This window comes from Gallus gallus, chromosome 1, assembly GCF_016699485.2.
Source record: "Gallus gallus isolate bGalGal1 chromosome 1, bGalGal1.mat.broiler.GRCg7b, whole genome shotgun sequence".
In the NCBI taxonomy this organism is placed as follows: Eukaryota; Metazoa; Chordata; class Aves; order Galliformes; family Phasianidae; genus Gallus; species Gallus gallus.
This window is the reverse complement of record NC_052532.1, coordinates 39,643,328-39,656,834: the sequence shown is the minus strand read 5'-3', so window position 1 is coordinate 39,656,834 and position 13,507 is coordinate 39,643,328. Positions and strand designations below refer to the sequence as shown.

The 13,507-nt window shown below is 47.8% G+C and overlaps 1 protein-coding gene across 11 annotated transcripts in view; it reads left to right on the top strand.

The window, feature by feature from the left end:
* The window catches only part of PPP1R12A (protein phosphatase 1 regulatory subunit 12A), a 124,283-nt gene extending 122,014 nt beyond the window's left edge, over positions 1–2,269 (top strand). For 7 of the 11 annotated variants that reach the window (XM_015278397.4, XM_040657836.2, XM_015278203.4 and 4 more), the window contains one exon: positions 110–242. Coding sequence is in view for 1 of the 11 variants with exons in the window: in XM_015278124.4 (XP_015133610.1) it covers positions 110–196 (87 nt within the window). In the remaining 10 variants the exon portion in view is untranslated. Of the gene's footprint in view, positions 1–109 lie in introns of all 11 variants that reach the window. The other 4 variants (XM_015278124.4, NM_205123.2, XM_015278355.4 and 1 more) reach the window with 2 other exon arrangements.
* Positions 2,270–13,507: the final 11,238 nt, after the last annotated feature.

The following is a 13,507-nucleotide window of genomic DNA, read 5'->3' as shown; positions in this document are numbered from 1 at the left end:
ACCAAAATATTTCAACCGAGTGAAGATTTTTATCCCCGGCGCTTGTTTGCTCTTGTTGCTTTTACTTGGGGTGTAACAGCAAATAACCATCGTGTTTCTTTTTTGATAGATGCTACCAGACCTGAAGGCAGACAACCAGAGGCTAAAAGATGAAAATGGGGCCTTGATCAGAGTTATAAGCAAACTTTCCAAATAAAGGGCTTACTACAGCAGCGGATAACGGTATTGCACATCGCGAGTAACTCCAACGGACCATAGTATGGCAGTCACTGGAAGTGTGGGAAGATCCCTTGGAGACTGTCATTTTCAGATATCCTGCCAAATGCCCTCTTACCTGTGTGTTTTTGTATCAAGATCATTGTTTCTGTTAAAATGCAGCTGCTGAGAAGAAAAATGACTGAGAAATCTTGTTTACAGCTACAGCATTATAAGGAAAGTGTTCAAGGCCAGATACGCCTCAGATATTTAACCAGTAAGCCTTAGTTGTACATAAACACTTTTACATCAACAAAAGCTTTCAGCTCTCACAGAAGACAGTTACTCAATAATGTTTTTGTTGTGCCACAACTCCCAGGTTTTTTTTTTCTATACTCAGTTTTTCTTTAAATCTTAAGTTTGGATTTTTTTTTCCCTTCTAATTATTCATGTACCAGATTTTCTTGTACAGTGTTTTCACAGCTTTACCATTTGCAGAGACCACACACCCTTTTAAATTACATATTCGTGTAGCTACCTAGAGTTGTATTGTCCAACCACCTGGAACAGAGATGTTTGGTGGAACATTTGCTTTCACTGTTTGTGCAATATGCATTTATTTCCTATACAGAATGCTTTAAAAGTCAGTTGAAACTAGAATTATTTTAAGAGTCCTGTTTTCTGCCTTCATCGGTCACTTAAAAAAAGAAGTTTGTAGTGGAAGATGCTAGATCCTGTAATCGTCACATTCATTTGAGCAGGTACTGAGTGATGCTGTATATATATCAATGTGTACTGGTTTGATTTTTCAGACCACCACGTGGCATGCTTGAATATATTTCCCTATTGCAAATGTCTGTTAATGCAAATTAGGCTACTCCAGAATAGTGTGTTTAACAAAGTTCATTAATTTTTATGGTATAAAGAATTTAGACATTGTACATTGTATGGAGCCCTATCTTTACAAAAGGTCTAAACTATATAAAATACTTTATTATCTTTTCTTCCCGATTTTTTTTTCATTTGATAGTGTTCACCATAATAAAAAATGCATAAATATAACTGCTTCACTACATTTCACATACCTGTATTTATCTGAGTGCTGTCCAAAACTGTTGTGCTAGCCAAAGTAATGTTACTAAATCATTTGAGAAACATAACCCGTTACACTCACATTAATGTTTATATGCACTGTTGCCATGTGAGAAGGCATCTAATTTGATAACACCATCGTGTCAGACCATTTTATACATTTCAGTGGCCTTTAAAAACAAAAAAGTACTTAAGTGAAGATTGCTTTTGTTAGAAACAGCTTTTATATTTCATTAAACCATTCAGAATACGACATCCTATCGGCACATACTTCATTGCCTAAAACCACTGACCAGATCAGCCATTAAAACCGATTGTACATTGTAAAGCTTGTAGTAGCTATTGTATTATTGATTATATTGTATACTATATTAAATGTGAATTTGTACCCCTTCATTTAAAAAGGTCATTGTGTTCTACTGCCTCCCGGGGGATGGGGTTAGCTTTAGGGGGGTGGGATATGTCTGGGGAAGGAAGACGTGATGTCCTCGCTCTGTTGTTTGGTTTTTTGAAGATGTAAGGTTATGCTCTTACTACCAAGCTCAGGATTCTTGATCTTAAAGGTACACGGATAGTTGGAAATACCCGATTGTAATCGATCTGTGTGAGAGGTGGGGCTGAACCATAGGGAACTTCCATTGTCATACGCTAACATACAATAAGCGGAGAACCGAGCGGTTGGAATGGCTGCAGCGTACCGACTTCTGTTACGAGACAGTTAGGCATATTCTCAATGATATTTGGTAAAGTTTGGGTGCCTGTGAATGATTAAATACGTGTTTCTAATATTTTAGTGTTTTATATTTAGGTTATTTATTCTTTATATCTAAAAAAAAAAAAATGAATGGCTACTGTGCTATATTGATTTTATTGGTAGTACTGAGCAGACCTTGTATCTGCATGAAACTAGTTGCAAAACCCACTATTTTGGAAAAAAAAAAAAAAGTATTTTGACATATACAAATAAAATGAATACAAACTATTTTAAACGTGTGAAAGTTTTACTGAGAAGACACTGAAATTTGTTAGGAACTTAAGCGATGCTGTACGTTTGCTATTGGAATTCTTCGGTGGGCATTTTTCATTCATTGCGTCATTGGGATGCCAAATTCGAGTACCTTTCAAAGACTGTAATCGAATGGTGATTATTTGCACATCGTTGTACATGCACATCTGTAAATGCTACAGTAAAAAATGCCATATTTATGCAATCTGTAACAACTTGGACAAATGTTTCTATATTTTACATAAACCTGTCTGTGTGCAGAATCTGAGAACCATTTTTTACGTGATGTTATCACAAGCTCACAGAGCGGCTGCCGACCGCGTGTCACACGGTCATACTGTACCCACTGTGCTGCAGATCAGACGCGGCCCAGGAAAATCACACTGACACCGAAACAGCGTAGTGACAGAGACCGCTCTGTGGGTTGGGGACGGTCTGCATACGAGAAACGCACTATTGCCGGCTGCTGACACTAGGAAGTCTGCTTAAGCGACCAACAGCTGAAATGGTCATTCAAAACAGCAGCTTAGATTTTCAGAGGACCTCTCCCAGTGTGGAAAGGGAGGGATATTTGCGTGCCACAAGTCATGCCAAATACAGATGGAAGCGTGGACGGAGCTGAAGGAGGTGGCAATGGGAATGCACAGAACCACCCATTAGCGAAGCCGTAACCCCCAGAGGAGGGGTGAGCACGTGTGGGAAAGCAGCACCAGGTGCAGGCAGGAGGGGGGACTGTGTCTGTATGGACCGTGGCACTTAATGGTTCCAAATGCTAAAAACAGTTACCCAAAATAAGGGGCTCTGAGGGAACAGTTGTTTATGAGGGTGGATAGTGATAGGACAAGGGGGAATAGTTTGAAACTGAGACAGGGGAGGTTTAGGTTAGATACTAGGAGGAAGTTTTTCACACAGAGGGTGGTGACACACTGGAACAGGTTGCCCAAGGAGGTTGTGGATGCCCCATCCCTGGAGGTATTCAAGGCCAGGCTGGAGGTGGCTCTGGGCAGCCTGGTCTGGTGGTTGGTGACCCTGCACATAGCAGGGGGGTTGGTTGGAACTCGATGATCATTGTGGTCCTTTTCAACCCAGGCCATTCTAAGTCTAAGACACAATTAAACCACATTCCACCCCCCCACCCCCCTCAGGTCCCTCATCACGATCCATTTCCTCTGCACCTTCCCAGTTCCTGGTGTGCACTGCTTTCAGGCTTCGTGCCAAATGTGTTTCTCTGTAGGTTGGCGTTTCTGTTCAGCGCCAAACACAAAACATGAGAGCCGCGGTGTTACTGTCCATGCTAACCTTTGGTTTGTTAGGTGAGCACAAACACTGGCTGTTCATCTGTTCAGCAGTCACAGCCACTGTTCATTGGGTATGTAACAAACAGTTCATAAAAGAAAAACTACACTGCTATAAAAGCTTTACGTAATTCCTTATGGAATCTTTTATACAAAAAGGATGGAGGAAGGACTGTAGCCACCGTGTAGATGGTTGTTTCCTCATGGTTTATGTACACGTTACTAATGTTTAGCTGTGGTGATTTAGTTTCCTTAGGTTCTTAGGTTGAAACCACGAGTAGCAAGGGGCAGAAACGGTGATGACAGAGCTAAGTGCTTTACCTTTGTCTTGAGTGCAAGAGCAGCAGTTGAAGTTTGCTGCAGTCACAGCAAGGACTTACCCAGCAGCCCGGTCAGAAGTGTGCATGAAAGGCAAAATTAAAGCAAACAAAAAAAAACCCTTCATAAAGCCACACTGAAGGGAGAGCTGCTGCCACACTGGTGAAGTCATCGGCTATTCCTGCTTTTGTCAGCACCTCCCCATTCCGTGTTACTGATTAGATAGGAAAAGTATGTAGTCATTGGAGAAAGGAGGAACTGTTCGTTTTTCATTTGAAAGCATCACCTGTTGGATGTCTAATGTTTCAGATCTGCTCGGGGATAACAATGCAGGGACAAAAACCCCACATTCCAGCTAATTATTTTACCTTTCTTGCTTGGGTTTCGCAAACCCACTGAAGCTGAGCAGAGCAATTAGCCAGGGCAGCAACTGTTCCTCTCCCACTGTGGTCTTTTCCCTTTGCTGTATGTGCTGGACAAAAAAGTGGGGGAGGTGGGTGAGGTGGGTGAGGAGAGACGGGTGAGGAGAGCCGTTGGGTGCTGCCATTGGCACTCCACCCAGTCCTCCGGGCATGGGGACGGAGGCTGAGCTCAGAGTGGGGGGCTGCTGGGCCTGCAGGGCTCCGCCACCTGGTGTGGCCTTCCAGTGGGAACCGGGGGACCCGACCCCACGTCAGTGTCAGTTGTGACACGGTGCAATGGTTCCTCTTACCCGCAGAAGGGGCGGCCTGGTGCAGAGCTGCTGCATTCCAGCTGAATTTGTTAAAAACAAACAAAAAAGCACGCACTAAAACCTTCTGCTCTGCACCACCTGCTCCTACCACAGGCGTGGTTTCTCCAGCTGCCACCCGGTCGCCCACTGCCACAGCACGCAGCAGAGCACACCGAGTCCCTTCTTTAAAGTGCTGCTTTATGGTGTGTCCGCTGCCGGTAGCTCAGCCTCGGCTTCACTCCGACTGCTCACTCCCACGCAGAAACCGGGAGCAATTCTCTCCCGTTTGGAATTGCGAGGCGGAGGGAACGGCCGGGATCCCCGCGGGGTGCAGCGCTGCCAGGCCTGAGCTGCGCCCGGGAGAGGAGGCGGCCGCCAAGCGGCGCCAGAGCTCCGGGAGCGGCTGCTGCTCGCCGCGCTGGGCCGCGCTGTCCGGCTGCGTGCCGCCCCGCGGGCCGCCGCTGTGTCGACGGTGGGGGAGGCACTGAGCGCGGCCAGCAGCGGAAATGTCACGGCTGCCCTCCTCGGCCTTCTCCCCCCAACTCAGCGACGGCAGCGTTCTGCCCCGTTCCCCGGCACCACACGCACCGCGCGGGAGAGGGCTCCGGGCCCGGCTACGTTCCCTGCAGCCCGGCGTGACCGCCGCGGTGACCGCGGATTCGAGCGGCCGCTTCCCCGCAGACCCGAAGCACTCGAATTTCCGCAGTTTCTGGGGAGCGGCCCTCGCCCCGCTCCGCGGAGGCACGCCGGCCACGACTCCCTTCATACTTTCCGACAAGTCCCTGCAAGCCGGCCGACGCGCCGCAGCTCCCGCAGGGCACAGCCCGCTCCGCCCGCTGCCCCCCGCGGCCTCCGTGTTTCTCAGCGCCTCCCGAGGCCCCTTCCGATTCCGTGACTGTGACCCCCCGTTCATCCACCCCAGCGCTCCTCGCTCGGTGCTCCCGGTACCCGCCGCCCATTGCTGCCCGTGAGCCCGCTTCCCCTCCCTCCTGCTTCTCCCCTGCCGTTTTCTATTCGTCTGCCGTTCCCCTGCTGACGGTTGGCTCTGTAGCGGTACCTCGCCAACCCCTCCGCTGAGCGCAGCTCCGGCGCCTCTCCCTGCCCTCTCCCCCCGCCCTGCTGCCTGCCTGCCTCCCCTCCCCGTGTTCTTGCACCTCCCCATCCCCATCTCGGCAGCGCACAGCCCTAATGGCTTGGGAGATGCCATTAATCTTTCCCTGACCGCAGGATCTTTTTCCCCCTGATAATCTAATCTTTACTCAGGAGGAATGTCTCCACCAAGCCAATTAGTTCCCACCTACTCTAGTTTCTCTCTAACCCAGGGGAGTGCTTGTGCCATAAGCTGAGTGCTCTGCGAGTCACCTGTTCCCATTCCATCCAGCTATTCCCCTCCTCGGGAATCAGCACTATTTTCTCCTCCATACCTCTGCGTAGGTGAAGGTGAAAGCAGTTTCAGGTCTTACATTTTTTCCACTGATCTCAACCCGTCGAGGTGTTTGCAGGACAACAACCGCTCACTGCTTCCTGCTTAGTTTCCTTTCACCTCTTTTTGAGCAAACACATGGGGATGCCGGTGGGCTCTGTGGCTACCTGGGGCCAACGGTATTAACAGGTCCCTGGCTGTGTGCAGGACAAGGTATGCGGCCATCCCCACGCCATGGCCCTTTTTAACTTAAAACTTTAATACGTATTTAAAACATTACTACTTAATGCCACAGCAGCTTTCACCTTTGACACTCCATGATGCACGGTATTAGAATCATAGAATCGCCAAGGTTGGAAAAGACCCACAGGATCACCCAGCCCAACCATCCACCCACCACCAATAGTTCTCACTAAACCATGTCCCTCAGCACAGCGTCCAGACGTTCCTTGAACATCTCCAGGCTCGGTGACTCCACCACCTCTCTGGGCAGCCCATCCCAGTGCCTGACCACCCTTTCACAGAAGGAGTATTTCCTAATGTCCAGCCTGAAAAACTCAACATTCGTTTTTAAGATGTGCCCGCTCTGGTTTGTAACCAAACGGCCACAACAGAGGCACACTGATTCTGTCAGGATTGTTCATAGAAACATTCAGCCCCACGCCTGCGCCTTCACGGCAGCTGTTGATAGCGGGGCCATTTATCACTGAAAGAAGCCCCATTATACAGCATACCGGCATCGTGTTAACAATAGGAAGTATGTTTTATTTTGATGTTCTTTAAGCTGTTCCCTCCCTTTGTATTTTGTTTGCTTTCTCAGCAAGACTGTAAGCTCTCCTAGCCGCTCCCCCTCCTCTGCTTACACTCACTGATATGCCACAGCCACTGATTGATTGCTGTTTGTGTTTGTTTTGGACACTTCCAGATGATTGCTACTAATAACCAGCCCTGAATTCCTGAAATATCTGCCCCATTCCTTCTACAAGGCAACTTCTTTATGGTCCATCATATGAAAAACACCGGGTCCTAGAAATACTGCAGGGCAGGAGAAGAATAACCTCCAAATGAATGGCTAGCTCAAACGAAGCGTTGTCAAAAGCCATCACACTGCATTCTGCATGCATCATCTGCCGCATTTCAGCGCCGGCCAAGCTCCTTAGTCAGCTCTCTGAGGGCAGCTATCAGCAGCACACTGCTGTCCCGTTGGGCCATGGCTGTGCGCTGACGGCAGCGGGGCCACGGCAGGGAGCAGCAGAGAGGGTCCACCACGGGGTGCAAAGGACAGCCCAGGGACCTCGGTGATTTTGTACTGGTCCTTCCAAGAACCAAAGTGACTCTTAAGAGCTCACCTCCGATCATCAATAACAAAGAAACAAAAGCTCAGAAGGTTTATGAAGTGTAGCTAGCGCCGACAAGACGCAGACAGACAGCAACTTGGAATTGGTTTCTGATTATTTTTATGCTTCAGTTTGGAGATACAGAAAGACGAGAACTGGATTGTCTTTACAGTGCACAGGATGCCGTCTTTCAGAGGAGGGAGCAGGCTCTGCTGGAGCTGATAATTCCTTCAGCTCTGGTAAAAGCTTCTTGGTGTACAAAGAGCTTTATATTAAGCACTAATGGAGGTCATTAGATGTCGACATCCAATCTGGAAGCTTATCATAAACACAGAAAGTAACAAAGGTGGTGTTATTCAGATAACTTAAGGTTATCTCAACCGTAACGTAAACCTATGATATTACTTTTGTCATACGAAGAGGTACAGCCAGCCCTTCACTACCAGATACCGTGGGTGGCACAACAGCTGTGTGACCTGACAGCTCCCCGTTAGCTCAGCCCGTGGTGGCCCAGCTGACTCTCGGGCCGGCTGGAGCACAGCGTGACACAAACAGCGCCGAAAACATCCGGTGCTGGCTGACGTCCAGAAGGTGACATGATCTCTGTCACACAACGGGGCGCAGAGACACCAAGAGCACCTCTGTTTGAAAGCAGCTCATTCCCCAAAGGGCAAATGTAGGGGCTGGACTAGTGAGCCAGCAGGGAGTAACTCCATCACCTCCGCCGTATGCTCCAGTATGTCTGGGTGGTACCTTATCTTAGAACACGTTTCCTAATGTCGGTCACTTTACATTTGTCTACATTGAATTTCACGTGCTGCTTTGTCAACACCACCCAGTCTGGCAATGTTATCTTTCATTTCATCAATTTGTTCTCTTTCTTTCTAATACTTCACAGAATATCTCATGTTGGAAGGGACCCACAAAGATCACCAAATCCAACCCCTGGCTCCTCACAGACTGCCCAAAAGCAAACCCTATGTCTGAGAATGTTGTCCAGACATTGCCTGAATTCCAGCACTTGAGGCCATGCCCACTGCCCTGGGCAGCCCGTTCCATGCCCACCGCCCCTCTGGTGCAGACCCTTTCCCTAACCCCCAGCTGCCCCTCCCCTCACACAGCTCCATGCCGTTCCCTCGGGCCCTGTCGCTGTCACACAGAGCAGAGCTCAGCGCTGCCCCTCCGCTCCCTGTGAGGAGCTGCAGCCGCCATCAGGCCTCCCCTCAGCTCCTCTGTTCTGGGCTGAACCGACCAAGGGACCTCAGCTGCTCCTCACACATTTTGCCCTCCAGCCCCTTCTCCATCTTCATAGCCCTGCTTGGGACACTCTCCAGTAGTTTTATATGCCTCTGATATTGTGGCACCCGAACTGCACCCAATGCTGCAGGTGAGGCCACACAGCACAGAGAGGAGCCGGGCAACCCCTCTCCTCACCCAGCTGCAAAGCATTCTGCTGTGAGAACTTCCCTGGGTTCCTTCACAGGGAGCACAGAGGCGGGACCACAACGGACCAGATGTCTTCCCAATGTGTTTCTTTTGTACCACGCTCATATCCTGGCCCTGCTGATGTGCTGTCAGGGGACTTTTTACCGTGCTCTTTGCAAAGTGGCCCTTGGGCATACTCCTAGTTTGCCTCAGAGCCTTTACCTTTTTCTCCCTTCCCATCTAAATGGTAAGACCTGTCAGCTTTGTTTTTTCTCAGCTTTGTTATACTTCACTGCATAACGCTTTGATTCCATGTCTGTTTTTCATCCTGCTCTTCATCACACCACTCTAGGGCATGCTCACCCCGTTCACTGCTCAAATCTGGCCCTAGACAGTACCTTTTTGGTCAGTAAAAAAGAGGTGGTGTGGTTCCTCAATAAACTTCTTCAGAGCTCTGCTGACTGAACTCTATCACAAACAGCGAAGAGCTGTAAGATAAGCAGAGTCATAAGGTCTCCTTTCCTGTAAGGCAGGAAAAGCACACAGTACAGAACATGAGAAGCAGCAACAGAACATCTTACAGAGTGAGATTGTGAACTGTAGCAGAAAATGTTCTTTCCCAATATGCCTTTGAAGTCATCTCTACTGCCATTCTTATCCACAACTGCAAACTGGAGGCAGATGGCAATCTCTGCTTTAATTTCTCATAGTATGTGTTGAAAAATAAAGCTAACTTCCTTCTGTAAGTTTTTATTTTCCTTTCCATACTGCACTCCCCCATCAGTTTGATTAACAGACTTGGCTGCAAGAGACAATACCACATAGTTTGTAGAAACTATTTGTTTATTTATGGTCAAATGATAGCAGAGTTCAAGAAGAGTAGAAACACGGACAGAAACCAGATGAGAAGGTGTGCCCCTAGGACTGATCTCCAACGCTAACACCTGCTGATAAATCTAGCTATTACACAAAGCTGTTATTATCACTTGCAACATTTCAAATCAGGACCTAGCACCTAAAACATTTTAAGGAATTCAGTAACACAGCAAATTGTACAAAGTTGGTATTTCAGCAGAGGAGAGATTGTCAGATTTGTATGAGTTTCCAGACAGAAGCCAGACCAAAGTGCCATAGCTGACCCACTGACCACAGTGACTCGAAAGAACACCGTTAGCTGTCAGCGTATTACAGAGGTGAACCTTGCCAGAAGGTTAGCACTGCAGCACTAAGATCCATGGAGGGGAAAAGAAGAATAATTTAATTAAATCCTGGAAGAAAAGTTTGGGAAATAAAAAGCCACGATGATAGGGTAAGCCTCTCAGATTTAGATAGCGTGCACAGCTCAGAAGTAACAGAAAGTGGTATTAAATTGCAAGGGATAGCAGTTTATCCCCTCTCAGACAAAAATGCAAAAACAACTTGAAACCAGAAATGAGACAGAGGGCATCTCTGCGTTATTCTCCACAGCTTCACTCCTTCACTGGGATCTGCTACAAATGAATCTTCTCTTGGCAGAGGGAAGAAGCCGAGACTTACAGAGCAGCACCGAGACTTACAGAGCAAGTCTTTTGACAGTCTCTGTCAGGGATGTCCTCTTCTGTTAGAGACATAACTGGAAATAATGAGAGAGTGCAAGGAGGAAGACACTCGTGTATGTGCAAAGCAGTCTTCAGTAGGTTTGCTCATCCTAGGGATGCTGTCTAAGGCAGTGTGAGTGATCTGAGACAGGAAAGCAAGTATTGCTGCCAGATGATGTGCAAGAAGAGGTTAAAAGGAAGAGTCAAGAGGGACAACAGTGCTACGGTGGAGGATTATTTTACTTCTACAAGGAGATTTGACCTCAGAAGTATCTTGAAACATAGGTGGGATTTTATAGAAAGATTAGAGAGGAGTTGCAAGTAAGTGCTTTAATGGAAAAGGCTTAAAGAGAAGGCTCTTGAAATTCAATGGATAAAAAGTAAAGCAGGTATTTCTGTGAAAAGGTGGTGGTAAGACTTCATGGAATTATAGTGATTTTAAACAGTGGCATCTGTGGAAGAACAGCACGTGAACAAGTTGGTAGGTGGTGAGCTGATGTACTAAGTGGTGTGCGTGAGGATTATCCCGCAGGTGAAATGCAAAGCAGCAGAGAGGTTTAATGGGACTGCACAGGAGTGAGTCGAATAGATAGTACAAGAGTGATAGAGCAGGTAGAGCAAGCGTGGGACTGAGAAAATTTGCACTGGGAGAAGAAAGATGAAGAATGTTGGCTTCCAAGGGGCGGGGAGGTGGAAAGCACCAGCAGTGCTCTGAGTGGGAGTTGTGTCAGGTACAGCAGACACAACTGGGGTGAAGTCAGCTGCTGTGACAGCATCTCTCTGAGACACACCACCCAGCCCTCACCGTGCTCGCATTCACTGCTTGGCTCCATAAACGTTCAACAAGCATCAATGAATGTCAACGGGTGCCATTTTTTTCTGTCTGCAGGAATTCCATGAGACATCTTTGCTTCATACGCACTTCCATGTCAGATGCCATTCTGTCAGACTGCCACTCTGCTGCCATCTGTCACGTGGAAACAAAATGGAATACTGGTTGGAAGGTTCAACCTCTACTGCCATACCACCAGCATCTGCCTGCAGTGTCACGGGCCAACATAATAAAACAAGAGGCATTACTTTCGGAGCACCCCTTGTCCATTACTGCATTCACTACTTTATTTTCCAGCTCTTGAAAAGTTCCATTTCATAAAAGATTGCAGCTGCGATGAAGTTGTATGCAGAACCTTAATAAGATTGGGTAACTGGTTGAATCCAGAACAAGAACCACAACAAGCTGAAGCGACTTGCAGCCTTCTCCAAAGGAACCAGCTTTAACATGCTCAGTCCTAAAGTGAACTTCATTTCCTCAAGATTTTAGGAACAAATGCTGTTTTCTATTCTAAATTGAAAAGATGAAGTGTTTGCGCCCTGCCTGGCAAAGGAGACCACGATCATCCTACCATGTCCTGGTGGTAATTTTACCTCAAGGGGAAAATCTCATTCCATAATAATGAATAGACAAAAACCAATATTTTAAGGCTTAGGGACCCTAGTCTCTATGCCAGCCTAAAACGTAGCTAATAACGTCAACTGTATCTCTAGGCCTTAAGAATATCCCTGAGATAGTTTTACGTAGGAAAAGAGAAAACTGCAGCTCTACAAACCGTTTGCAGTGCACTCAGCTGTTCTCAGTTGTGGCTGAGGAAAACACGCAGTGCAATACTTCAGCTATTTGGGACTTTATCCCTGAAAGCTCTCCAGCACAGACAGCTTATTGAGATGCAAACATCTGACAGTCAGCGTTTTCGCATTGGGCACCCGGGTCCGGCCCTGCTCACCGCAACATAACTTCTGTTAATGTATAACAGACTGCAAACAACACAGCTTTTTTTTTCTTTCTTTCTTTCCTTTTTTTTCTTCCAACACAAAACAAACAAACAAAAAACCACCACAATGTTTTTCACAGAAGATAAAGAATAATAATAATAATCTGGCAGCAGCGGCCCTGACTGTAGGCCCCAGGTCCTGCAGGGAGGTGGGCAGGTGAGAGGCTGCACGAGGCCAGCACTGACCAGTACTGGGAATGGAGAGGGGGCTGCCCCGAGAGCTGCAACACATGGCTGTGCTTCTCCACAGACACATCATGTTACAAAGAACAGCTCTGGAATGTGATTTTTACACATTTTTAGCCAGGTGCACAGGGTGCAGCGGCAGGGGTGAAGCACCTATGTGATTCTCTCAGTCTTCATCAGGGTAGATATTAGGAAACGTTTCTTAGAAGTGGCGAGGCAGTGGCACAGGCCTCCACCACCACACCACCTCCACCACAGGGAGGTGGTGGAGGCCCCAACCCTGGGGGTGATTAAGAGCCGTGTGGATGTGGCACTGAGGGACGTGGGCACGGCGGGGCATGGTGACGGCTGGGCTTGTGCTCCTAGTGGTCTTTCTCAACCTTAATGACTCCGTGATTCATCGTACAGAAGGCAGAATTTGGCTGGGCGGGAGAAGTACTTTGCAGATGAGAACTGGCACAATGGATCCTTTTCCTACATTGTGTTTTCTGAAAACAGAGCTCTGTGGTTTTGTAACTTAAAAGTGCTACGGAGAAGAGCGAAGGTAAGGATGTTTTTCTGAGGATAGAGTGAGCTTAGCCAAAATTTCTGTTCCATCAACTTTTTGTTAACCAATCTGTGAAGTGAAATACGACCAACTTCAGCAATTGTGTACTGCAGCAGTATTTTCAATCATCCGTTCTGCCTGCTGATGGCTTCCCAGCGACACAGGGAACAACCAGCCTGCTCTGCTTGGGCCATGCTGTCAGCCAGCGAGGCTAGAGGTGCCTTCTGCATGAAGAAACCCAGCATCCCAGGTACCACAGGCACTGTGCGATCCCATAGAACAAAACTGCCGCACCCAGAGAAGCCCTAAGCTCAAACCAGAGAAGAAATGAGACAGAAGCGGAAAGTCCAAGCAACGGAGCGATCACCAGAGGGACACTGAAGGTTGGCGGGGTGAGCACAGGGCAGAGAGGTTCAGGACTAAAGCGGCCCTGGACTTGGATTGCACGGCAGGTTGCAGGAGCCTCGCACCAGGTGCTTGGGGCTGTTGTGCCACAGCAAATTCAGCGACACCAGAAAAGCGGAGCTTTCCAGCCGGGTTTTACCGTTTGTTTGCCCGTACGGAC